Source organism: Lagopus muta, chromosome 3, assembly GCF_023343835.1.
Source record: "Lagopus muta isolate bLagMut1 chromosome 3, bLagMut1 primary, whole genome shotgun sequence".
NCBI lineage: Eukaryota > Metazoa > Chordata > Aves > Galliformes > Phasianidae > Lagopus > Lagopus muta.
In genome coordinates this window covers 48,158,134-48,181,714 of record NC_064435.1, presented here as the reverse complement: position 1 = coordinate 48,181,714, position 23,581 = coordinate 48,158,134, and the positions used below count along the sequence as shown (strand labels likewise).

The 23,581-nt window shown below is 43.5% G+C and overlaps 1 protein-coding gene and 1 long non-coding RNA gene across 2 annotated transcripts; one reads left to right on the top strand and one right to left on the bottom strand.

Moving 5' to 3' along the window:
- The first annotated feature begins 150 nt into the window (after positions 1 to 150).
- LOC125690949 (uncharacterized) lies at positions 151 to 10,082 on the top strand. Its single transcript, XR_007375848.1, has 3 exons — positions 151 to 482; positions 1,100 to 1,173; positions 1,945 to 10,082. It is a non-coding gene; the product is annotated as an uncharacterized LOC125690949 (long non-coding RNA).
- Positions 10,083 to 10,095: 13 nt separating this feature from the next.
- On the bottom strand, positions 10,096 to 16,927 carry LOC125690946 (myosin regulatory light chain 2, smooth muscle minor isoform). The gene is made up of 4 exons (XM_048939761.1): positions 16,798 to 16,927; positions 11,518 to 11,715; positions 11,181 to 11,342; positions 10,096 to 10,578 (listed from the first exon to the last, which is right to left on the bottom strand). The coding sequence occupies exons 2-4, from the start codon at positions 11,699 to 11,701 to the stop codon at positions 10,406 to 10,408; spliced, it is 519 nt and encodes a 172-aa protein (XP_048795718.1). The 5' UTR covers positions 11,702 to 11,715; positions 16,798 to 16,927; the 3' UTR covers positions 10,096 to 10,405.
- Between the last annotated feature and the right edge of the window lie 6,654 nt (positions 16,928 to 23,581).

Genomic DNA, 23,581 nt, shown 5'->3' with positions numbered 1-23,581 from the left:
AGTGCGGAGCAGCAGGGTTGCCGGAGCGATCGCAGACACTGGGACGGCCGCCTCGGGGCGGCTCCGCAGCCTCCCGTTCCCCCCCCGGGAGCGGCGCGGTGGTGCAGCCGGGGCGGGGCGCCGCCGTTCCAGGGCGGGGGCGGCCGGGGCAGGAGGTGGCGGCGGGGGTCCGTCGTGCCTGCGTGCTGGTGTGCCGGCTCACCCTGAGGGCTTCAAAATACACCTCTAGCCCTTGAGTCAGCTGCTTCTCTGGTTCAGGTGCTCTTCTGGTTTAGAAACCTTCCTAAGCAGGGTGCTTAGGCACATTCTGCGGGCTTGAGGTCCATGCAGTCGCTCGGACTCTGTAATATCGTTGTTTAAAGACATAAAAAACTGTGAAATATTGTCAGTTTGGAGAGCTGTGCTGTCAGCTTGCCTCTCCTTTATCCCTTTTCCTACTGCTGTCAGCTTCACCGGTATACAGCCAGTGCCTGAGTAAAATGGTAAGTAAAAATGAAAAGGGGGGAAAAAAAATAAGGTGAACAGGTTTCTCTGCAGTTTCCAATTGCACCTAATGTCGATGGGTTAAGTTTGGGCACTGTACATGTTGAATGAAGTTCATACCTAAACGGGGCTATGAGAAAGAAGGTGACATGCTCTTTGCCAGGGTCTATTGTGAGAGGACAAGGGGGAATGGTTTCTAACTAAAAGAGGGGAGATATAGATTGGATATAAGAAAGAAGTTTTTAATAATAAGGTTGGTGAGGCACTGGAACAGGTTGCCCAGAGAGGTGGTGGATGCCCCATCCCTGGAAGCGTTCAAGGTCAGGCTGGAGGGGCTCTGAGCAACCTGATGTAGCTGTAGGTGTCCCTATTCACTGCAGGGCAGTTGCACTAGGTGGCCTTAAAGGGTCCCTTCCAACTCTAACAGTTCTGTGATTCTGTAATGCATCCTCTGGAAGCTATGGTTCCAGATTTGGAGGCAGAGACATTAATTGCTGGAAGGCCCAAATTTTTACTCCTTCTCAGAAGAGCTAAGGTCATGAGGTCTGAGAAGTTACCAAATTAATTACTAAGACTACTTCTGTGGCGAATTCTAACATCCCTTTTCCAAAACTAGCATGAAGATGCAGTGGTACTCAACTTTGTTGAATCAAGAACACGCTTGTGGAAAAAAAGCCCTTTGCTCACCAGGTATGGCTCATAGTTTCACGGTAATTATATGCAAAGTGCAAGCGGGCAGAAAAGAGGTAGAGACACTAAGACAATACCGGAGTTATTAAAGTAATCCGGGACAATCCTGAACAACTGAACTGTGTGTTGAAATTTGATTATGAAGGTAGTTATTTCAGATCTTAATCTAAAATCCTGCCATCGGTTAAGTTGAACCAGTTGCAAATATACTGCTCTGTACTGGATTTGTCCAAACACTCCTTGAACTCCGGCACTCAGGGCCCTGTGCAGCCCGTTCCATGCCCGCCATGCAGCACCTGTCCCTCACCCCCAGCTGCCCTCCCCTGACGCAGCTCCATGCCGCTCCCTCGGGCCCTGTCGCTGTCACACAGAGCAGAGCCCAGCGTTGCCCCTCCGCTCCCTGCGAGGAGCTACAGCCGCCATCAGGCCTCCCCTCGAGTTAGAGGTAGCAGGGCTGGTGATGGGAGGATGGCGGTGTAGCCGAGCGCGGCCCCGAGAAGCAGCGCCACCTCGTGACCAGTTTTGCTTTCAAACCGCGCGTCTGTGGGCTGCAGAGAAAGTGCAAACGCTGCCTCCTCCAAAAAAGTATGCCAGCAGCTTGTTTGGTTCTCAGTACCGCATATTTTCCCGGAGAAGCATGTAGAAGAAGAATTAATTAACCCTTTCTTACAACTTTTTTTTGATGCTCCTTCAATTTTCTTCTAAGTCTTCTGCTTAATGAATCAGTCAGGATTATTTGGTGCTGCTTCTTAAATCTACTGAATGTTACAGGGACAGCTGTGGTGGCTCACTGTAGAAGCTCCAGTCTCCCCCAGAACCAGAAAATCATAGAATCATTAAGATTGGAAGAGACTTCTAAGATCATCTAGTCCAACCATCAGCCCATCACCACCATGCCCACTAACCACGTCCCTCAGTGCACTATCTTTGAAGAGCTGCAGGGTCTGACTGTGGATAGCAGGGAGTAGTTTTGGACATCCTTTGGCTGTGTGTGTTCTACAGTGGAGTTGGTCTCTTCTTACTGGTGACAGGATGAGGGGAAATGGCCTCAAGTTTAGGTTGGATATCAGGAAACACTTCTTTACAGAAAGGGTTGTTAAGCACTGGAATAGGCTCCCCAGGGTGGTGGTTGAGTCACCATCCCTGGATGTGTTTAAAAACCACCTAGATGTGGTGCTCAGGGGCATGATTTAGTGGAGGTTGTTAGATTAGGATAGTATGGTTAGGTTGTAGTTGGATTCGATGATCTTTAAGATCTTTTCCAACCTGAGCAGTTCTTTGATTCTACCTGCTCCAAGGAGGCAGTTGCATCGAGTTAGTGCGAGCCACGGAGCCTGTCTACTTGTTTACAGTAATGGTGAAAAACATGCCTGTTGCAAGGATAGAAGGAAATGTGAGACCTGCAGTTGGCTATACATAACAGCAGAGCAAGCTTTTTAGGACTGCTCAGGCTGGAGTTCTGTTTGATATTCAGACTTTGCTGCCTCCTAAGAGGGTGAAAACCATGAAGCTGAAATTAAAAGAGATTGTCAAAGTCTCAACCTGATTTTTTTGGCAAGTCAAAATTGTCCCTCAAAGAGGGGAGGGGACAGCCTTGCAGCTTGTGTTCTTCTGCTTCTTCCTGTATTAAAGGGGAGCACCACTGGGATGTATTTACTACTTCCTTGAATGCCTTCAATAAACAATAGACATTTGTGAGGTCTCCCCACTAGGTCTCTTGGAAGGACTTTTTCTTTTTATTGTTGTTGTTGTTGATTTTTCTTTTATTTTCTGTTCTTACCATCACCCCATGCCTCTTTTTTTTTCCCCCCCCCTCTGAAAATTGGAATTATCAGTTCATTTGTTCATTTTGTTTCTGTTTTTAAAATTCCTTTCTCTATACTCTTCTCTTTGGAGGGGAGAGAGCAGGGGATGTTTTTAGCCTGTGTTCAGGGGAAGGCCAGAACCGATGCTCATATGCGGATATTTAGTGAAGAACTGAGGAAGTGTATGATATCCTCCCTGAACCCTTTCCCAAGCTCTTCTATTTTTGGTTCATGGGGAGGTAAGATACCCTGAGCCAGATGTGCTCTTTAGTAGCCCTTGATGATCTATGTAATGAGCCTGCCTCGTATGTAATCCTTGAATTGATATAAATTTAGCATCCACAATATCCTGTATGAGCGTTTTGGGATTCTGTTGCAAAGTTACACCTTTTTATGTGAAATGAAAAGAATAAACACAAATTTTGATCTAAGGTCAAAAGAGTCATTTAACAAATGCATTTTGACTAAGTTCCTTCGCCTGGTATTTTGGCTCATTCCTCTCCCTTTCTGTCCTTTCCCTGATTCCAGCTGGTATCTGTTCTCTATGTAAAGCTGTCCTAAGAGCAGTGTTGTATCGGTCAGAGTGACGGTAATTCTTCTCTTGGCAGTCAGTGTGTCCCAGAATTGTTCTGAAATATCTCCAAAAATAGATCCTGTCCTGTGATCTAAAGGGAAAACATTTGAGATGTTTTAAATGAAGGAAGGGAGTCTGAATACATGACTTTCCTTGGATCTCTCAGGGAGCTTCACAGCAAGGCTTCTAGCCAATTTCTAGATATGTATTCCCTTTTTTGAGAAACCTCACGAATAAAAATAGTGCTCGACTGCTTTCCCAGGTGTTCCCTGCATCAGTACAGATTCTGCTGCAGGAAAAATAAAGGCTCTCAGAGAATGTGCTGTAGCCTGTAGGAAAAAAAAAATAAATATATATATGTATTATTTCTTCATAACGTGAATGAGAAATAGCTCTGTTTTGATTTTCTGGTAATTTTCAGTGAACCCAACTTAGGAGAAGGTGAGAATGGAAAGTCTGGAGAGCATCATATGACAGTGTTGCACCAAGGTGAAGGACAAAGCAGAGAAATGTAATAGAACATATATAAAATGCAGTCAATCTTTGTTAAGGGTTGTAAAACTGGAGAGAAAAAATTAAGACTGTGGTTTGATCACTGTATGAGTGAGGACTGAAGTGTAGCTGATAGAATGTGGGGGGACTGAACTCAGCAGAACTGAATGTGTTGCCAGTTTTACATTCACAAGTTCAAAGTCCTTTATATATATAGGCAATAGGAAAAAAAAAAATGTTGAAAGTACAACGTGGGCTGTGATGCCTGTATATGATTGTCCCTTCTTACCTGTTCTCTATGATAAAGAATTCTCTGTATTGCTTTTTCTTCTGTATGTCCCTTGTTTTTTATCCCAGCTGGCAAGATGCAATAATTAAGCCATATTCTTGTGCTCTTTCTATGCTTTTTTGCACTTGTTATCAATAGAAGTATTGCCAGGCACCACGATTCCACAGTGTTTGTACATGAAATGCAAAAATAAACAAGTGTTGTTAAGGTATTAGTGTGAAGAGATTGACAACTCCAGTCTTTCAGACACGTGTAATGGCTTCTGCTAAACCAAAGCACATGCCTTTGTGGCTTCTCATGTTAAATCAGCGCGTGTCTATTTGACGAACTGCATGTACAAATAAGGAAGAAAATGAAATTTGTTCGATGCTTGGCCAAAGTCCTAGAATGGTATTTTAAAGCACCCAGAAAACAAGAAGGAGCACATTTAGTTGGCTGTTTGCCGTAAAAAGTAAATTGTTATCAAGTGTTCTTATTAGCTGATGCTTATAAAGCTTTGTTGGCTGGTGTTCCAATTTCAGAGTTAACATGCTTCTTGTGGGCTGATGATGTGTTGACTGTGTAAGACCTGTTGCTTTAGAGATGATTAGCTCATGACTAAGGAGAAGGAATTTCACAGAGGGAAAAAATATATATATACCTGTTAGATACAATGCAAAGTCAAGGCTTAAGTTACTCTTGTCTGATGCCAGCTCTGTTTTAGCAAATACTAAGACCAGGCTTGCCATCCTCATTCTACACCCACTCACTTGCCGACTTTAGACAAAGGCTGTAACTTACTGTAATTCCCAAAGAAAAATCTGCAACTTTCACTAGTCAAAAAAACACCAGCAAAAAAACCCAAACCAAAACAACAAAAGGAGTAGTTCAGTATTTTGTGAGGTTGCACACACTGATACCTTAAAATAGTGAAAACAAGGAACTTACAAATAAAGATTAAATAAGTTTTGCAAAGGTGAGCAGAGATGTTGACCAGAATGCTGAAAGGAATGCTGCAGCCACATACTGTCTGCCTCCTGAGGCATCCATATTCAAGTTAAGACTTCACTTGCCTCATCCTGTAGTATTTGTAACTGCACTTCAGGCTTGATCCAAGGACAGCACTGACTTACAAAGGAAACGAACCACCATATGGTAAAGGAGACTGTTGGGATTTTCCAGGAGGCATTTTGATTTCCTATCCTGCTGTTAATCACATGCTTCAAAGAAGCACTTGAACATCTGCTAGAGCTACTAGGATATGAGTATCCTGAGTTGGAAGGGACCACAAGGACCATGGACTTTAACTTCTGGTTCACAAAGCAGCAGTCAGAATTCAAACCTTATGTCTGAGCCCTGGGCAGCCACTGCCCTCTGGTGCAGACCCTTTCCCTAACCCCCAGCTGCCCTCCCCTCACACAGCTCCATGCCGTTCCCTCGGGCCCTATCGCTCTCAAACAGCAAAGCTGAGCGCTGCCCCTCCGCACCCTGTGAGGAGCTGCAGCCGCCATCAGGCCTCCCGTCAGCTCCTCTGCTCTACGCTGAGCAAACACAGGGATTGCAGCCTCTCCACATAGACGTTTCCTTTCTAGACCCTTTTTGTAGCCCTCCTTTGGACGCTAACAGTTTCATATCCTTCTCATGCTGTGGCACCCAGAGCTGCACACGTGCTTGAGGTGGGGCCACAGAGCGCAGAGCACAGCAGGACAATCCTTTCGGTCGCCCAGCTGGCAGTGCTGGGTGTGATGCACCTGTTTCAGCCCTTTTGGCTTCTGGGTCACACTGCTGACTTTTGTTCAACTTCTTATCAACCAGAATCCCCAGATCCCTTCCTGCCGGGTTGCTCTCCAGTCTCTCATCCCCCAATTTGTATATATATATATATATCCAGGGTTGCCCCATCCATCCCATGTACAGAATCCAGCACTTGCTCTTGTTGAACTTCATGTAGTTGGCAATTGCCCAGCCCTCCCATTTTCAAGATCTCCCTGCCTCTGTCAAGGCCTCTCCAGCCTCAAGGGGCCAACAGCTGTTAATGTAGCATTATCTGCAAACTTAGTGTGCATTCAAATTCTGCATCCAGATCATTGATGAAAACACTAAAGAGAACTGGCTCTAGAATTTACAGTAGTAATTATTTTTTACAAGATATAGCACAGGGATTCCCAAAGGATGTGCTGCCCCAGCAGGCTGTGTGCTTTGTCTGCCCTCAGCAACTGATCTTGCTCCTAGCAGAGCTAACCAGTCCCAGGGAACTGGGAACTCATACAGCCTACAAACTAGAGGAGAAAACTGGAAGATAGCCACGTGCTGCTACTTCTAGTCCACACAACAAGAAGTTTTCTAATCTAATCTAATATCAAAAGGAACGTCAGGAAAACAGTGATTTCCATTTGAGTCAATTTACTGGTTTCTCTTTGCCCCCGGACTGGCGCCTGTAATCCTGTTCCTAAGTTCACGCTGTTTGCTACCATGGTGCTGAATCATTTCTCTCATGTACAAGGATATCCAAAAATGACAGCGGAGTTTGAAAAATTAAGTGAGCACACCAAAATAGGAGCTTGGGCACACAAGCCATAGCAATTGCAGATTAACTGCTGCTATCTAAAATGTCCTTGCCTCTGCTTTCATTGTTACTCACACGTTATTTGGACTTAGACTGTCTTAATGCCTTCAGTGTAGTAAGAGCTACTCATTGCCTTTTGAAACACCGCAGGAATGCATCAGATAATACTTCAGTAACATTACTAACAAGAAAAGGCCGTGGACATGAGAAATATTTTACAAGATTTCAAGTATTTTCCAGCTTTCAGAACAAATGTAATGGGTAGGATACTAAAGCATAGTGTCACTAAAGGCCTGTTCCAGGACGGGGCCCATTTCATTCTTTAACATACACCAGTGATCCTAGAAACGAGAATGCTATCTAAAGATAGTTCTTAGATCAGTAATGAAACAGATCCTTACCTCCCTGTGTAAGTATACTACCTCTGTGACATCAGTCTGTTGCTAAGCTAGTCTTTTCAGCTGACTTCGTTTTGGGAATGCTTGTTATGTGATGACTGTGCTAATACATACCTTACTTAGAAGCATAATAAAAGAACAGAAACAAGCATATCCTGAGCGGTCAAAATGCTGCATATTACAGTATCTCAGCAACAGAGAGGAGGAAAAGCAAGCACAGGCAGCTCCAACACACACAGAGTCCTTTTTGGCTTTTTCTCATGCAGCTATCAGTCCTTAACTTCCGTTTGACCCTTGTGGATATAGCCTTAGAGCAGTATAAACAGACCACGTAAGAAATCACTGCTTTTCAGTAGTGCTTCACAGGGTACCATATATTAGATTTGAGACTATTAATTCTGTGCATCAGCCTAAGAAAATAATTTTTCATCATCAGCTTAGTCTGGCATAGAGGTTGGAAACACATTATATATGAGCCACAATGGAGAAATGACTAGATTCCAAGATTTTGACTGCAAAATGTTAAGTTTAAGTCATCAGAGTCTTAAGCTACTTCAACGACCAAAGTTATTTTTATTTTTGGAAGCGGATTATTGATGACACATCCCTCCAGCCCTAGGCATGCAACCTCAGCTGTCTCAACATTCCTTGCTGCCTAACTACAAAATGCATCTGATGCTCTTATATGGTCTCTTGGCTGGATTTATTCATGGCCTCCCAGTGGTTAAGAATTTTGCACCCAGTTGCAAGTTGACTGGTCTCCTATAGTACAACAAGAATTGTAGGGAAATGTGGCTGTGGATGGTCAGCAGTAGCTGTACATGAAAATGCTTGGAAATTCTCCCTCAATAACATGTCTTCCTAAGCAAGTATTCTCACAATACATTTTCCTGTGGCCACCCCCATCAGAGAAACCGGCCAACAGCACAACACCCACACACTGCAACAAGGAACTAAACAGCTTCGCTCTCCTGTTAGCCTGGCTCTTGAGAAATTAACAGCAGCAGACTTAAGGTTAACAACTTCCTCTCAAGGAGGATACAAGGTTCCCTTTTACATAGATTTTATTTAGAATTGTAAAATCACTATTTCAAAACTTATTTCCAGCAGAAAAATTCAAGTGGTTTGTTTGCTGCTTACTGAGCCCAGCATACCAACACCTAAAATTTACTAAGATGATGAGATGAGGAAAATAATGGCTCAGAGACTTGCTGTTTCTAATAGAAGAGAAAACATCTTCCAAATCTTAAACCATTTGGCCAGAGTTAAAAAAAAAAACAAAACCAACAACAAACGCCAACAAAATGAAGGTATATCCTTAATGCAGGCTTCTGTACATACACATAATATTGAAAGACAAGATTGGACCAAAGTGACAGCCTAACTGCTCCTCAGTTTAATATTATATAGCAACATTTCAACAATACAATGTTTCCTTCATCTCAAAACTTCCTCTGTGACAGCAGCATTGCAGGTGAAAATTCTGACACAAAACTGCCTCTGAATAAAAGAAAACTGAAAATAAGTCAGTTTCGGTAGACTCATTCAGGCATTCCACGGAGAAACACCATAGCAACCATACTCAAGAGGAAGGAAATAGTATAAAGACAATCTTTTGAGGAAAAGAGCAGCTGTGGCACTCTAAGGTAGTATAGTGAAGCACATGGTCTGGGTAGGAGGAAGAAACAAACTGAGGCAAAGTGACAGGTAGATAAAATGGAAATAGGAAAGCAGTAGTTACAAACCAATTATAATTAAGCACAGAAGTGGAAGAAACCACCCAGGAATGAACATCAAAGTATTTTCACTGAACGTACTTTGTAATACTGACTTATTTAGTTAGGAATACTAACAGAGCCAGAGCATTTTCAAGAACTGCCACCATCCCAATACAAACCAGAGCAGAAGGCAAGCCTTTCATACCACAAGGGAAACTGGACAAACATTTGCACCCTGGGGCATTTCATGCTGGCCCAGCCTTTACAAGCCCCTAAGCTAAAGTTCCTATTCTTTTGGGTCATTTAAATAATGTGAAACAGCTCAGGGAATAGTTTCTTTGATAAGAGGTCTTAACTTCAATTGGTAAATATGTTGGCAAGACAAATTCCCCTTCCACCTTTTAGCTTGAAGTTGCCAAGAAAAAAAGAGACAAATGAAAGGATGTGGTCATTTGGAGACCTGAGAGAATGAACTCCGTTTTCTCGGTATTGAAGTCAGCTGTTTCTGTTTGAATGAATCTTGCTTGCCTGAAAGCCATTTTATCAGTATCAAGGTAAATGAAGAAAATTTATGATCATTTAAGAAGTGAAAGGGCTTTATCTTGGATATGGTTTTGCCAAGTTAATTCTCAGCACTGTCATTCTCAAAGGCATTAATCTGCAGAACAATAAGGCTTTATGTAGGTTTTCTGGACAAGCACTGCTGTTTACTACTGCCAGCACAGGCACTGCCTCATTGATTTCCTAGGAATCCTAAGGAATAGGATCCTAGGAATCCCAAGTGCTCTCTGCTGGCTATTAGGCAATTGTAACAGTCTTCCCTAAACACATCTTTGATTAACTACTCACATCAGTCAGATCCACTATAAAAACCTGAGATAACATTTAAACAGCTGAATTTTCAAATATCAGCATATATACTGCTGCACACATCTCATAATTATGCAACGACAGCAAATCTGTCAGGTTTTCCAGCTCGATTTGCAACTGCAAATAAAATATGATTAACACACTTGCATTTGTAAATGCATAATAGAAATTTCTCTCTTGACAAAAGAATGAGGTGTTTTTTTGTTTTTTTGTTTAATCTATATAGCAATCTTTATTTCAAAATGGCATTTATTACAAAAAAATGTAAAAATCCAGCTAAACCAGAAACATTGAGATTATTTTCCTGGACTTAAAAGTTCACTGATCTTTGCCCCTATCTCCTTCTCCTTACAATATTTTCCCCACTTCCAGTCTGATTATATAGGTGCAGTTGAGCCTAAATGGCCTGGAATAGATAAATACATTAAGAAAGGCAAAAGTTGTAAAGCTAAATGCATGCAACAAGTTCTACCAGGAAAACCCCCTCAAAAATAAACGTAAGTGTAAAGTAGAGAGAATCTGCAGGTGTCCAGGGATTTGCTCAGTCATCCTTGTCTTTTGCTCCATGTTTAAGGATGCGTGTAAATTCAATGTAGTTGAAATTGCCCTTTTTGTCAATTGGTGCCTCTCTGTAGAGCTCATCTACCTCTTCATCTGTGAACCTGTCTCCCATTGTGGTCAGCAGCTCCCGCAGGTAGTCTTCTTGAATGAACCCTAGAATGCAATGTAAGGGGGAACAAGAAAGAAAGTTTTGACATTTATCTTCTAAGAGTTGGATGACAATGTTTGAAACATTTCAAATTGATTTTTAAACACTGGACAAACTCACATTCACGAGACAGGTTACAAAGAAAACAACTTCGGCGCTGTTTATTAAACAAGCAGCTTCATATAAGCTGAGATTCTATTATTTTATCAACACTCCAATTACCAGCTTTCTCTTGAATTAATTTTGTTCTCCATTAAGTGCAAGAGAACAGAGAGAATATGGATACATGTTATTAACAGAGAACACAGTTTTCATAAAAGCATCCCAGCTTTGAAAACAAGGATATCCCCTAACAAAAGCTGCTGCTAAACTGGAGTTAGAAGTTCAGAAATTAAGACCACGGTTCCCAACTAACATTTTCTCCATCTTGAACAACAAATCTGAAGAAGCAGAAGTTTGGGATTTGAAGTGTTACAGTGCTTAAGAAGGCAATTTCAGCTGCTGAGGAAACACAATTTTTAGCTGGCAGAAGTCAGAAATTCCATTGTAAAAATTGATCACTGCTTTTATGAACACAAGTATTTATCACTAATTATCACCCACATACCTGTTGCTTCTTCATCAAAGCAAGCAAAAGCATTCCTGATGACATCTTCTGGATCAGTGCCGTTGAGCTTCTCACCAAACATTGTGAGGAACATTGTGAAGTTGATGGGGCCTGGAGCCTCGTTCATCATGGCATCCAGGTATTCATCCGTTGGGTTCTTTCCTACAAACAAAACAATTCCTGCTTTAGCTTTTAAACTAAAATAAAAGAATAGATAAAAGTCACCTGAAAATTGTAATACAAAGTGGGACACCTCTCATAAGCTATCCCAAACTCAGCGTTTTAATCACAATAGCACAAGTACGTTTGGCAGCTGTAAACAGAAGAGAGACATTACCGAGGGAGGCAAGCATGTCGTGCAGGTCCTCCTTGTCAATGAAGCCATCCCTGTTCTGATCAATCATGTTGAAGGCTTCCTTGAATTCCTGAATCTGGGACTGATCAAACATGGCAAAGACATTGGACGTGGCGCGCTGAGGGCGCTTCTTGGTGGTCTTCGTCTTTGCCCTTTTGCTGGACATGTTGGCAGTTGGCTCTAGGGAGAAAACACAACCAAAATTTGGACTTAATAAATCACACTAAAAGATCTTAGGGAGAAAGACGAACAAAGGGAAACTGAAACCCACACTGTAGTGAAATAACAAGCAATACAACCGTCTCCTGCTGTATTTCAGGACTTGGAGAGATAATACTTCAAATCAACAGCATGGTACATTTTAAATAAAGCAAGTTGTAGTAGTTGAAACCAAGCTCACCTAGTGCTTCTATTTCTGGTTCACTACCCCATCTGCCTCTTATACAAATTAAGATGACCTATTTAGTAGGTTAGGAGGTATCACTGACCTGCAACAAAGAAGGACATAGGGGTCTGCTACCCTCAACATAGTATTTAGCAGTTAAATATATCAAGCAAGCAAGATAAACTAACGTTTAGGAGGCAAAAATGTATTCTAATAAAATATTACTCAGACTCTAAAATAACTGCTGTGGAAGGAGCAGTAAGGTCTCATGATGCTCAATGACCCTGATGAAAGAGCAATGTTTTTGGGAAGGCTGTTGACCAACACTGGGGTCAGGGTGCTGAAACAAAGATCAGCCAAGCCAGTTCTACTGGAGTTCTTTCCAAGTGAGATAGAGGATCATGTTGGAAAAAGGATACTGACTTGGTTCAAAAGCCCTGCACTGCTAATCCCTTATTCAGTTCAACTATTACAGAATACGTATGCAAATGCCAGGATACTTTCTTCTTTTTGAAATTAATGACTTAATAGTTCAAGTTCAGAGATTGTTTCTTTTAAGTTATCAACATTTAGGAACATTTCAGTATTTGCATAGATCTTTAAGCAGCTCTATCTACCACAAGTATATGAATGCCACTGTCTCCCTTGAGCTGTCAAATGAAGAAGTTAACAAGTAGTATCTTGCCTCTGAGTGCATTCATATCATCTGGATAGAAATGAGGCTTTCAGGCTAACTGCCTCTATTTAGGTGGAAAGATACACATCTAGCAGCCAGCTATTACTGATAATACAAATGTGAAAAAGTGACTCAAACAATGAGAAGTGAACACAAAGACCTCAGTATTGCTAGGGACCAGAATATGGTAAGCTTGGTTTACTGCTATTTCTGGAAGTACAGCACACATCTAGGCCTTAGTTTAGGCATAATAAAAGACCATGTGTTTATTTAATGCAAATAATCCACACAGCTAAGTTTTACCTTAACCAGACACCACCCCTCCTTGATTTTGGATTTTACACAAAGTACTTGCAACAGCTGTCCTGAGAGAGAAGGAATTTAAGCGTCACTTCTAGTAAATTTCACAGTGTTGGCATTCTTGTGACAATGTACCACCAAGTATTGATTTTATAACTTCCTTTTCAAAATCATCTTGTTGGAAATGCAGTTCTAATTAGAGTCACAGTGTAGTTCTAATGGCTTCAAGGAGTTTGCTCGCAAGTTACTACATTTTCCTGCTAGACTCCTGAAAAGCCTGAACTCACTAAACTGACTTTATCCCTAAGAAGTACAATAAGCAGAGCAGCACTCTTATGTGGTCAATCAATCTAACACATAGACAAAATACAGTTACCTTTGGATTTTGCTTTGTTTTTAAAAGAAAGCCATTTTACCTTGCTTCCTGTCAGGTACATGGCATGCAGTACCAGCTGTCTGGATCAGAAAAGGATATTCCATAGTTACGTCCTTCCCCACACGGTTACAATGAGCGTTACTGACCTCCTCTGCTACTTCCACCCTTTTAAACCTTAGGTTGATACAAAAAACGTCCTTCTGACGTATAAAACGAACCATTATGTCCCAAACCAAAAATAGCTGACGAAATGCAACTGTGCATCAGACAGCAGCACTGAGGTTGTCTGCATTACACTCGCTGACCGCAAGCTATCTGAAACGCCTGGCCTCCAGCAATGTTTCAGCAAATAAATATGAACTCCTGACATCTAGATACCAGTGAAGGCAGCTGACAATAAAGGGAGTTCACTTTCAAGCTGCAATGAAGAGCTGTGCGCAGCTTCAGTCTTTTAAAAACACCTATAGTTACTGCTAAGCAAGTAACTATACTTGCTTAGTAACTTGCTTGATAACAACCAAGAAGTTCCACTGTGCAAAGCAACATGCACCAGTAACTGTTTTCTGAAAATAAAGAGCAGGCAATATCCTCAAAGCTACAACAAGTAAACAAAAAGCACATTTTACTTATATGCTATTTTTTTTTAAGTTTCTCTAAACCAGATTTGGGAGGCAGCCACAGAGAATACAGAGAACACAGCTCTTGCACTCAGAGACCTTTGAGTGTTAGTCTGTGTATGGAGAAACATCTCATAGGGCTGGTGCAGCTATGCCTGAAATAGATCCGCATGCAGCTCTGGGAAATTCCATCAGAAACAGGGCAATAAATTGGAACATGTTCAGAAAAAACAAGGCCACCAATTCAGCCAGCCAAAAAGATGAACTTGTGATGGAAAAGGTTCCAAGCGCTTGTGCTTAGCGTTATCTCTGTGTGTACAGCAGTGAATGACAATGAATGAGAACTTCATTGGAGTCAAGCACAGGATTCACTAATCTGGGAGAGGATGGGACTTCATCTGACAAATTCACTGGATCATTTATTAAAAATAAAAGATAAAATAAATCATACCACTGGAATTGAGATAGCATAAGTTCAGACTGAAAACAAAATATATCAGTAGATAAAATGAATGGAAGTACTTCACACTGGATAGCACAAGTTAGGACACACATAGTTTCATCTGTTTAATACAGAGCATCGATCTGTCTGGGCCTTGTTTTGGAAACAGAGAAACTTCTAATATACTTCAAACAAGATATTTCCAAAAACTTTTCTTCACGTGTAAAAATCTTCCTAAATAAGTCAGTACTTTGCAGACACTGGACTAGAGAGACAGTAGCAGCACAGTGGTGCTTTGTGCTACTTGCACATGCACATGATTAGGCAGGCAATGGATAACAAGCTACAGAAACAAAGGAACTCATCTTATGCTCCTCCCCTCTGGGGAAAAGATAAACCCCAGAAGGAGATAAAGCTGAACAAGTAAACAGCTTGAGCCAGGCAATAATAAAACTTGACATCCCATTAATGGCAACAGAGGCTGGATCTGTTGAGAGACTGACCAAATGTTTTGCTGCAGAAAACAGCCTAGTGTCTTCAACATTTTCTTTATAATAATGATGAATGCCTATCATTCAAAATAAAACCAATCACAGTCACTAATAAAGTCTCGTTTTAAAACTTACTGCTGACTTTTATTGTAACACTTATTTCAGAACATTATTACACTAGGATATAACAGCTACCTTCTCTTCAACCACCAAGCTCAAAAGTCATCTTCGAAGCTGGCTCCCAAGTTCTCACCATGCAGTTGGTTACAGCATCAGGCACAGCCTGTCAGCTCTCAGGGCCCGGGGGGGGGGAGTCTGGAAGAGCCAAAATGCCCAGCACACTCCACAGCAGCTCTGTGTAAAAGCTCTATGCACACCAGACTGCACTTGTCCAAAGCACTTTGTTAGCTCACCTAGTCTTGAAGGCTATCTCAATATTTTCTTTGTTAATAAGAATTCCTGACCACTTCTTGCATAGGTTGTAAAACCTGCTGTGATACTTTGCTTTCATGACTGACCAAACCCTCCATTTGCAGGGTAGAGTGAAAACTGCATGGATCTGTCATTAAAAAAAAAATTAATAAATCACAGAATCATAGAAGTTTGAAGGGACCTCTGGAAATCGTTCAGTCCAAACCACCATTAAAGCAGGTTCCCTCACAGCAGATTGCAAACGAAAGCATCCAGGTGGATTTTAAATACCTCCAGAGAAGAAGACTGCACAACCTCTCTGGACAGCCTGTTCCAGCACTCTGTCACTCTTACAATAAAGGAGATTTTTCTCATGTTCAGATGGAAGTTCCTGTATTCCAGTTTGTGCCCACTGCCTCTTGTCCTGTTGCTGGGCACCACCAAATAGAGTCTGGCCCCATCCACTTGACTCCCACCCTTTAGGTATTTATAAGCAGTGGTAAGATTCACCTTAGCCCTTTCTTCTCCAGGCTGAACAGTCTCAGGGCTCTCAGCCTTTTCACATAAGATGCTCTAGGCTCCTCATCATCCCTGTGGCCTTCCACCAGATTCTCTCTAGAAATTCCTTGTCTTTCTTGAACTGAGGAGCCCAGAGCCAGACAGGGCACTCCAGATGTGGCCTCACTAGGGCGGAGCAGAGGGGGAGGATCACTTCCCTCGACCTGCTGGCCACACTCTTGTTACTGCACCCCAGGATCCCATTGGCCTTCTTATCCACAAAAGCGTACTGCTGGCTCACAGCCAACCCACTGTCTACCATTATGTACACAGGTCCTTCTCTGCAGAGCTCCTTTCCAGCAGGTCAGCCCCCAACTTGTTCTGATGCATACAGTTATTCCTCTCCAGACATAGGACTTTGGGCTTGCCCTTGTTGATCCTCCTCAGGTTCTGCTCCGCTGAATGGCAGCAGTCTTCTGATGCGTCAGCCTCTCAGCATCACATCATCAGCAAACTTGATGAGAGTGCACTCTTATCTTCTCATCCAGGTAACAAACGAAGCCGAAGTTAAATGAGACCAGCCCCAGCACTGACCCATGGAGAACACCATTGGCTACGGGCCTCCAATCACTCTGTGATGCCAATCACAGCCCTCTGCGCTCTGCCAGGCAGCCAATTCTCACTCCACCTCACTGTCTGCTCTCTCCCTGCACCCCCCAAGCTCACCTATGAGAACGTTATGGGAGACTGCCCTTAACAAATTCGTTATAGCCATAATTACTCCAAAACATAAGCACGAAAGCAAAAACGGCCTCCTTCAGATATCCCAAGCTTTTCCAGCTTCGCGAGCTCGCAAGAGCGACAAGGAAACGGCTGGAGAAGGGCTGCGGGGCAGAGAGGCCGCCGTCCTCCCGCAGCCGCGCCCGCAGCAACAGCAGCACACCACCCTTACAGACAGAAGGTCCCGCTGCTCCGCGTTCAGCCTCAGCCCCCAACCTGGCGGCAGGCCCCGCTCCCAGCCGCCCCTCACGGGCTTCCCGAAGCCCCCACGCCCTTGCAGCCTCACCTGGCGGTGACGGCACGAGGTCCGGCTCAGAGCGTGGCGATGCGAAGCGGCGGCTGCGGCGCTTCCGGACAGCGAGCGGCCGCCGCCCAACCGGTACACAGGAAGGAAAGAACGGGCGAGACCATCCCCGCCGGGGCGGAGGGGGCCCGCGAGGCTCGTCGCTTCAAAGCGGCGCGGCACAGCGCGAAGGGATCTCATTGTGCTCTCCCGCTCGGCCTCTAGCCGCTCTCACTGCGGTCCTTTGAAGTCCGACAGCCCTTTCTCTATGCTCTCAACCCCCCCACGTTGAGCGCAGTCTTGGTGCGGCGCGGTGCGGTCACCGCATTCCAGGGCGCGGGGGGCGGAGGCAGAGCCGCGCTTGCCCTTGTAAGGCAACGGCGGGAGTTTCCTGCCGGCGGGGCGGGCCGCCATGTCCCTAGAGCGCTCCGCCGCGCCCTGCGGCCCCTCCTGCGGGAGGTACGCGAGGTGCCTGCCTTGTGGGCGGTGCGGAGCTCGGCTGTTCTCGCTTCCTGACGAAAAAATCAATGTTCTCAGCCGAATACCCGGGGTGGTTTGGTACGGCTGGCAACCGGCATACCCTGCACCTAGCAGTAGCACATGTATAAAGATATAGGGGTACCTGTGGTCTATATCTAAAGTGTGTGGGTGTGAGTAGTGCTTACACCATGCAGCACTCATACTTGTGTTAAATGTTAACATCATGAGCAATAGCTAATAGACACACCACGGAGGACTTCAGACTGTAGCCTGCCTTACCAGAACCATATTTGCTTCATTGCCGTTGGCCTTTCACAAATCTTAATGAGAAAATGCATGCAATCTTTAATTTCAAGTACAGTGCAATTTAGAGAGTCACCAAATCTCAAACATCTTTAAGAAATGCAGACGGCAATAGTATTGACTCAAGGAGGGCAATTGTTTTCACAAATACTGATTAACCAGTTATAAACAAATACATTATTTGTAAAATTCTCAACAGCTCTCATCTAAACTTCTTTAGATTGCATAGAAGCTGCATAAAAAGTTATAGGAGGTCTTACTGCTCCCTATAGTGACCTGAAAGGAGGTTGCAGCGAGGACTTTTCTCCTGTGTGATTAGCGATAGGGTGAGAGGTGATGACCTCCAGTGGTGCCAGGGGAGATTCAAGTTGGGTGTTAGGAAAAATTTCTTCTCAGAAAGAGTGGTCAGGAAATGGCACAGGCTGCCCAGGGGGTGGTGGATTTGCTGTCCGTGGAGGTGTTCAAGAAATGTGTGGATGAGGCACTGAGGGGCATGGTTAGTGGGCAATATTGGTGGTAGGAGGACAGTTGGACAAGATGATCTTAGTGATCTCTTCTGACCACAATGGTTCTGTGCCTCTATGAGTTCCATTTTACAGAAACAAGCAAGAAAGGCAACTAGTGCTGCATACAGGCTAAAGCTGCAAGTGGGAAGGTAAAAAGTCTTTCATTAAGGTTAGTAGTTAGGGCCCCAAATCCACTTCAGTGAGATTTGGAAACTTACACATTTGCAAAAGTCCAGTGAGCTTCCAATCTTTGGGTACCTCAATAACATCAAAACCTACCTTAAAATTATTTATCTGCTACTTTCTCAGCGCCCAGAGATCCCTAGAGGGGAAAGTTTTCAAGGGCTGCTTGTAAACTTAGTCTTGGATGTGTGCTAGACTTAGCTACTCCTTCTAAGTTGCTTTCACTTCTATGTCAGTGAATAATCTCACTGTGCAGTGTGAATGGAACAACTGTAGTGGACAATCTGCATGGGAGTGCCCGTGGTGGTTTTGATGGACAAAGGTCTGGCTTCCTAAACTTCCTTGATCACAGCTGTCATGTTTTGCATCTTCCAAGTCTTTTCACACTCCAGTGTTACATAGTCTCCATTTGCTGCTTTTTTGGGAACTCCTCACACTGAGTAATACCTCACAATTCCCCTCCATGGAAGTGATCTTAATGTCAGTCCAGGTTGGCAATTACAGCCCTAAATGAATTATATAAATTTATCAAGATGAGTTTGCAGCCAGCAGTTTCCTGGCCTTGTGGAAGGAAAGGGCCAGAATCTCTCATCTTTTTATCAGTGTGTCTTCTCCCTTGTGAGGATGCATTTTATGGGGAGAAGCATATTTTAATGAACCTCAGGCTCCGTGAATTTAAATGTTATTCAGTGAGATCCAGGGCATTCAAAGAAACAAAAGCTGAGCATGGTCTTCAAGCATTTAGCATTTAGCATTTATCAGTTTATCATCTGTTTTTATCAGTTTCTCAAGTGCATTTTTCTCTGTCTAGAAACAAAACAATTACCAGATTAGTTAGTAAATAAAAGGCTGAATACAGTTGCAGCACAGGTCAGGAGAATATGTGCTTGTATGGGATTAGTTTACATAACCAGTAGCATAGTTAGTCTCTTGCTACATACAAAGAAAATCATTAAAAAAACACTAGACTTTCTTACATTCTGAAAATCACCAGTACTCAGGAAAGAAGGCATGTGTTCTGACATGGTACTGATTTCAGCAATTGATGCACATCTTGCACATTGTAGTGAAGAATATGAGGTGGTTAAGCAGTGCAGCTCCAGCTGAGGCCAGGTGAGAATGTGGCCCTCCACCTCCCTGGCCTATGAACCTGAGCCTGTGGAGAAGCTTCAGGCACTGCTGCTTTCTTCATGCAAGCAGGATTGCTTTGTTCTTGTTGTCTGCTTACTTCTTGCACAACTCAGTTAGAAGTCACAGTCTTGGGGGACATCCCAACTGCCATCCCACAGCTGAAATAAAGAAACATTTTGAACATGGAAAGTGACGTGAGTGCACTTGAAAACAAACCAAACAGTAAGAGCTGCTGAGCCTCAGCTGCCATTCTTGCACAACATGAGGCCATGAATGATAGCATGAAAGATGTCAGAAGGGTTCAAAAAGGAGACTTATGCAGTCTGTGACATGGAATCATAGAATCACAGAATAGCCTGGATTGGAAGGGACCTTAAAGCCTGCCCAGTCCCACCCCGTGCCATAGGCAGGGCTGGCCACCCAGCAGCTCAGCTGTCCAGGGCCCCATCCAACCTGGCTTTGAGTGCCTCCAGGGATGGGGCACCACAGCTTCACTGGGCAGCTGTGCCAGCATCTTACCACCCTCTGAATAAGAAAATTCCACCTAACATCTAATCTCAGTCTCTCCTCTTTTATGTCATAAAACTGTTCCACTTTGTCCTATCACTATCAAATCATGTAAAATGTTGGTCTCTCTCCTACAACGTCAGCATCCTATGTCTGTGTCTGTCTGGGTCTATGTCTACCTATATCCTTAGTCCTCTGATCTTGCTGAAAAGCAAGTAATTGCAAAATAGTGGTTAAAAATGCAGCTTATTTATGTTATGCTGTGTAACATCAGATCTTATATTTATGTTTCTAGTGTTTTTTTCCCCACTGAGTTCTATCTTCATTCAACCATGCAGCCTTCATACCCCCATGATCAACATTTTTAGTTTGAGCGATTCTGCTTGTTTCTTTCCAACCTCACAAAGGCATCTCATTCTCACTTTCTTCCCTTGCGTTACACATGAAGGAGGTTTGTCTTTCTGTCTGGGGACAAGACCTGGTTCTGTTGCTGAGCCTAATGCGTCAAGCGATGTCCTGGGAACTGCAAGTAACTGAAGGAGGAGGTGGATGTGTGTTTTACTTCAAGCAGCTGTCTGCTACTTTTCTGCTCCTTGCCTAGCCCAGGACGGAAAGACTCCACAGCAATCGCAGCCCCGTGCGCACACCGAACATCTGGCGGCAGAGAATCTGGTGCTGGCAGTCTGCCTCTCTGCAGGGCTCCGGCCGATACCGGCTGCCGCCACCAAGGGGAGCCCCGGCGTTGGTCAGGAGGCCGGGAAGCGGGCGGGGCTGCTGGAACACACACGGGAAGGGACACGGTGAAATGGAATTAGTCCATGTTAGGCTAAATTGTATTGCGGTGCAGGGCTGGAGCACCTCTGCTACAAGGAGAGGTTGAGGCAGATGGGCTTGTTCAGCCTGGAGAAGAGAAGGCTCTTTGCAATGTTCAAGTACATAAAGGAAGCCTATAAACAGAAGAGACTGACGACTTTTTGCATAGTGTAATAGCGATAGGACAAGGGGGAATGGATATAAACTAAAAGAAGGGAAACTTTGTTTAAATATGGTGGATGGTTGGACTGGATGATCTTGGAGGTCTTTTCCAACCTTGGTGATTCTATGATTCTAAATATAAAGAAGAAATTCTTCACACAGAGGGCAGTGAGGTGCTGGCACAGCTGCCCAGAGAAGCTGTGGTGCCCCGTCACTGGAGGGCTCAGGGCCAGGTTGGATGGGGCCCTGGGCACCTGAGCTGCTGGGTGGCAGCCCTGCAGGGGGTTGAGGCCGGGTGGGCTTCTGGGTCTGTCCAACCCAAACCTTAATCTGGTTCTATGATTCTATTGAAGTAAGTGAGAAAGATCCTATGTGGACTACTGGAAATGATGCTTAGAATGCTTCTGAGTTCTTCACATGTCTGAAACAACCATTTTTTCCCCCATAAATTCTTCAAAATGATAATCTACCTTATTGTAGTAGGGCCTCCTTGGTCTGCTTCAGTGCTGTTAACAAATTTTTAGTAAAAACAACTAGTATCTCCAAGCTCTGGGTGTCTCAGAAGCTTCTCTGAGAACTCAGTTTTTATAACACCATGTGAAGCATGGCATCGCATTTTCATCTGTAATGAAACATTAAGCAGCATCTCTGGTTTCATTAAGGGCTGGGTGGGTCAGTACATATTGATTTTATGAACTGCTCAGTATTTTCTCTGGGATGGATTTTATGTTATTTCAAACAAATACAGCAGCAACATCATGGCAATCAACAACACTTCTGTTAATTATATTTTATTCTTGTTTAACAAAATTAATCTAGTTGTTTTCAGGAGGGATACTTGGGGAAGTGCAATGTGTCAGAGCTGGCCTACAACTCAAATGAGGTTTGCAGATCTTCCTGTGAGTCTGGGTTGAATTTAGAACTGGCCAGAAGGAAATTTTGAATAAATCTGGGTTGAATAAAATGCCCAAGTGCTTGGAAAGTATATGAAAACAAATAGTCTAGAGTAAGAAAAAAAGAAAAAGAAAAAAACAAAACACGAAAAAACCATGAGAAAAAAAATGAGATTTGGGGTGAGTTTCATTTAAAACTGAAGGCCAAAGGAGAATTATAGTTTATGAACCCTTTTCAGCAAGCATTGATGAAATGAACACATGGACAGCATTAAACAAATGAGCAAACCACAGTGAAAAGAATGAGCAGATGAACATCATCAACTAAACTCAGCTTCACAAAGCTCTAGGTTCACCTTCTTTCTGAAGCCTTGCTTGCTAGTTGATGTCTACCTGAATACCCTGCAGGAGCATGTGAATTTTCATGTTAGGGTTATGACTATCTGCATCTCTCTCTTGTGTGGTGCAGGCAAAGTAAGCAGATGGTTCATGCAGGAGCCATTTTAGGATTTCACTGTGTTAATTGGCACTGCCATCACAGTTACTGTTCCTACAGTAGCACTGCACTAAAAAGTCCTCCTCAGAAAGAACCGGCTTCCTGTGTTACCTGTTCCCAACAGGCTAGCTTCTGTTCATTTTTGTCCCATTCATTTAACAAATGTTCCTGAAAGACTGTGTTATAACTGTGCTTCAGTGAAAAGTTGATGGAAGACATAAATGCTTTTGCATTTTTAAATTATTGTGTTTGTAAGCCTGTCCTGCTGAACGTGATCTGGATTTTCGCCTGTGCCCAGGGTACTGAGCTGCCCATAGCCAAGTATTAAATGAAATGTGATTTTTCCATTGATGAGCTGGAAGAACGTCTCAAAAGCCATTATTTAGAGAACCACCTTTGTGCCTTTTAAAAGGAAATCTCACTTTAGAAAACAAAGTATTAAGTCTCTGGCCATTTTATGCTCGAACACAGCCTTAGGACCAGCAGCCAAGTGATAAGGTGAAATGGCATGTGTAACGTGACCCAACTGTTCCAACTGAATGTGAGGGTAAGTGATAATCGTTTTCCAAACACTCCCCCCAAACTGTAACCTGACGCAGTGCACCGTGGCTCTGGAGTGATAGTGATGAGCAGGAGCTGGTTGCAAATGGAGAGCAAAATAAAAAAAAAACTGCTTTGCATTCACTCTAGAAATGCAGATATTGAAATTTAGTGCTCTTGTATCATTCGTTTCCGAACTTGAATGAGCTGTGTACCTCTGCAGCAAGGAAGGCAAATCAGATCCTGGGCAGCATCCACTAAGCATCCATTACTAGCAGATGGAAACGTGATCATCCCTCTGTACTCGGCACTTGTGGAGTACTGTGTCCAAACAGACTGGAGAGGGCCCAAAGAAAGGCCAGAAAAGTGCTCAAAGGCTGGAGAACTTCCCTGTGAGGAAAGCCTGAAAGAGTTGTGCCAGGGTGCAGGGGGAACCTCACCACAGTATATGGTATTTAAATGGTGGTTACAAAGAGGACAGAGACTCTCTCTTCTCGAGAGGCTACATAGAGAGGATAAGGGACAATGAGTACAAGTGCCATCAGGGTGTTTCATCCTGAAACAAGTTTTTTTTGCAGTGAGAGCAGTTGATGGGAACAACCTCCTCGGAGATGTGAGGCCTCCCATTACTCAAGGTTCTCAAGATGCAGTTGGACAGGGTGCTAGATAGCCTCACCTAGGCTCCCTTCTCCCACAAAAAGGTAGACCTAGTGATTTTCTGAGCTCCATTCCAACCTGGATTGTTCAATGGTTCCATGGTATTACAGAATAGC

Excerpts from the sequence above, each read along its gene's own strand:
- LOC125690946 (XM_048939761.1), bottom strand. The coding sequence starts at position 11,701 with ATGTCCAGCAAAAGGGCAAAGACGAAGACCACCAAGAAGCGCCCTCAG. Across the intron at positions 11,343-11,517 it reads CGACATGCTTGCCTCCCTCG|GAAAGAACCCAACGGATGAA; the intron begins GTAATGTCTCTC and ends TTTTGTTTGTAG. Across the intron at positions 10,579-11,180 it reads CTTTGATGAAGAAGCAACAG|GGTTCATTCAAGAAGACTAC; the intron begins GTATGTGGGTGA and ends ATTGCATTCTAG.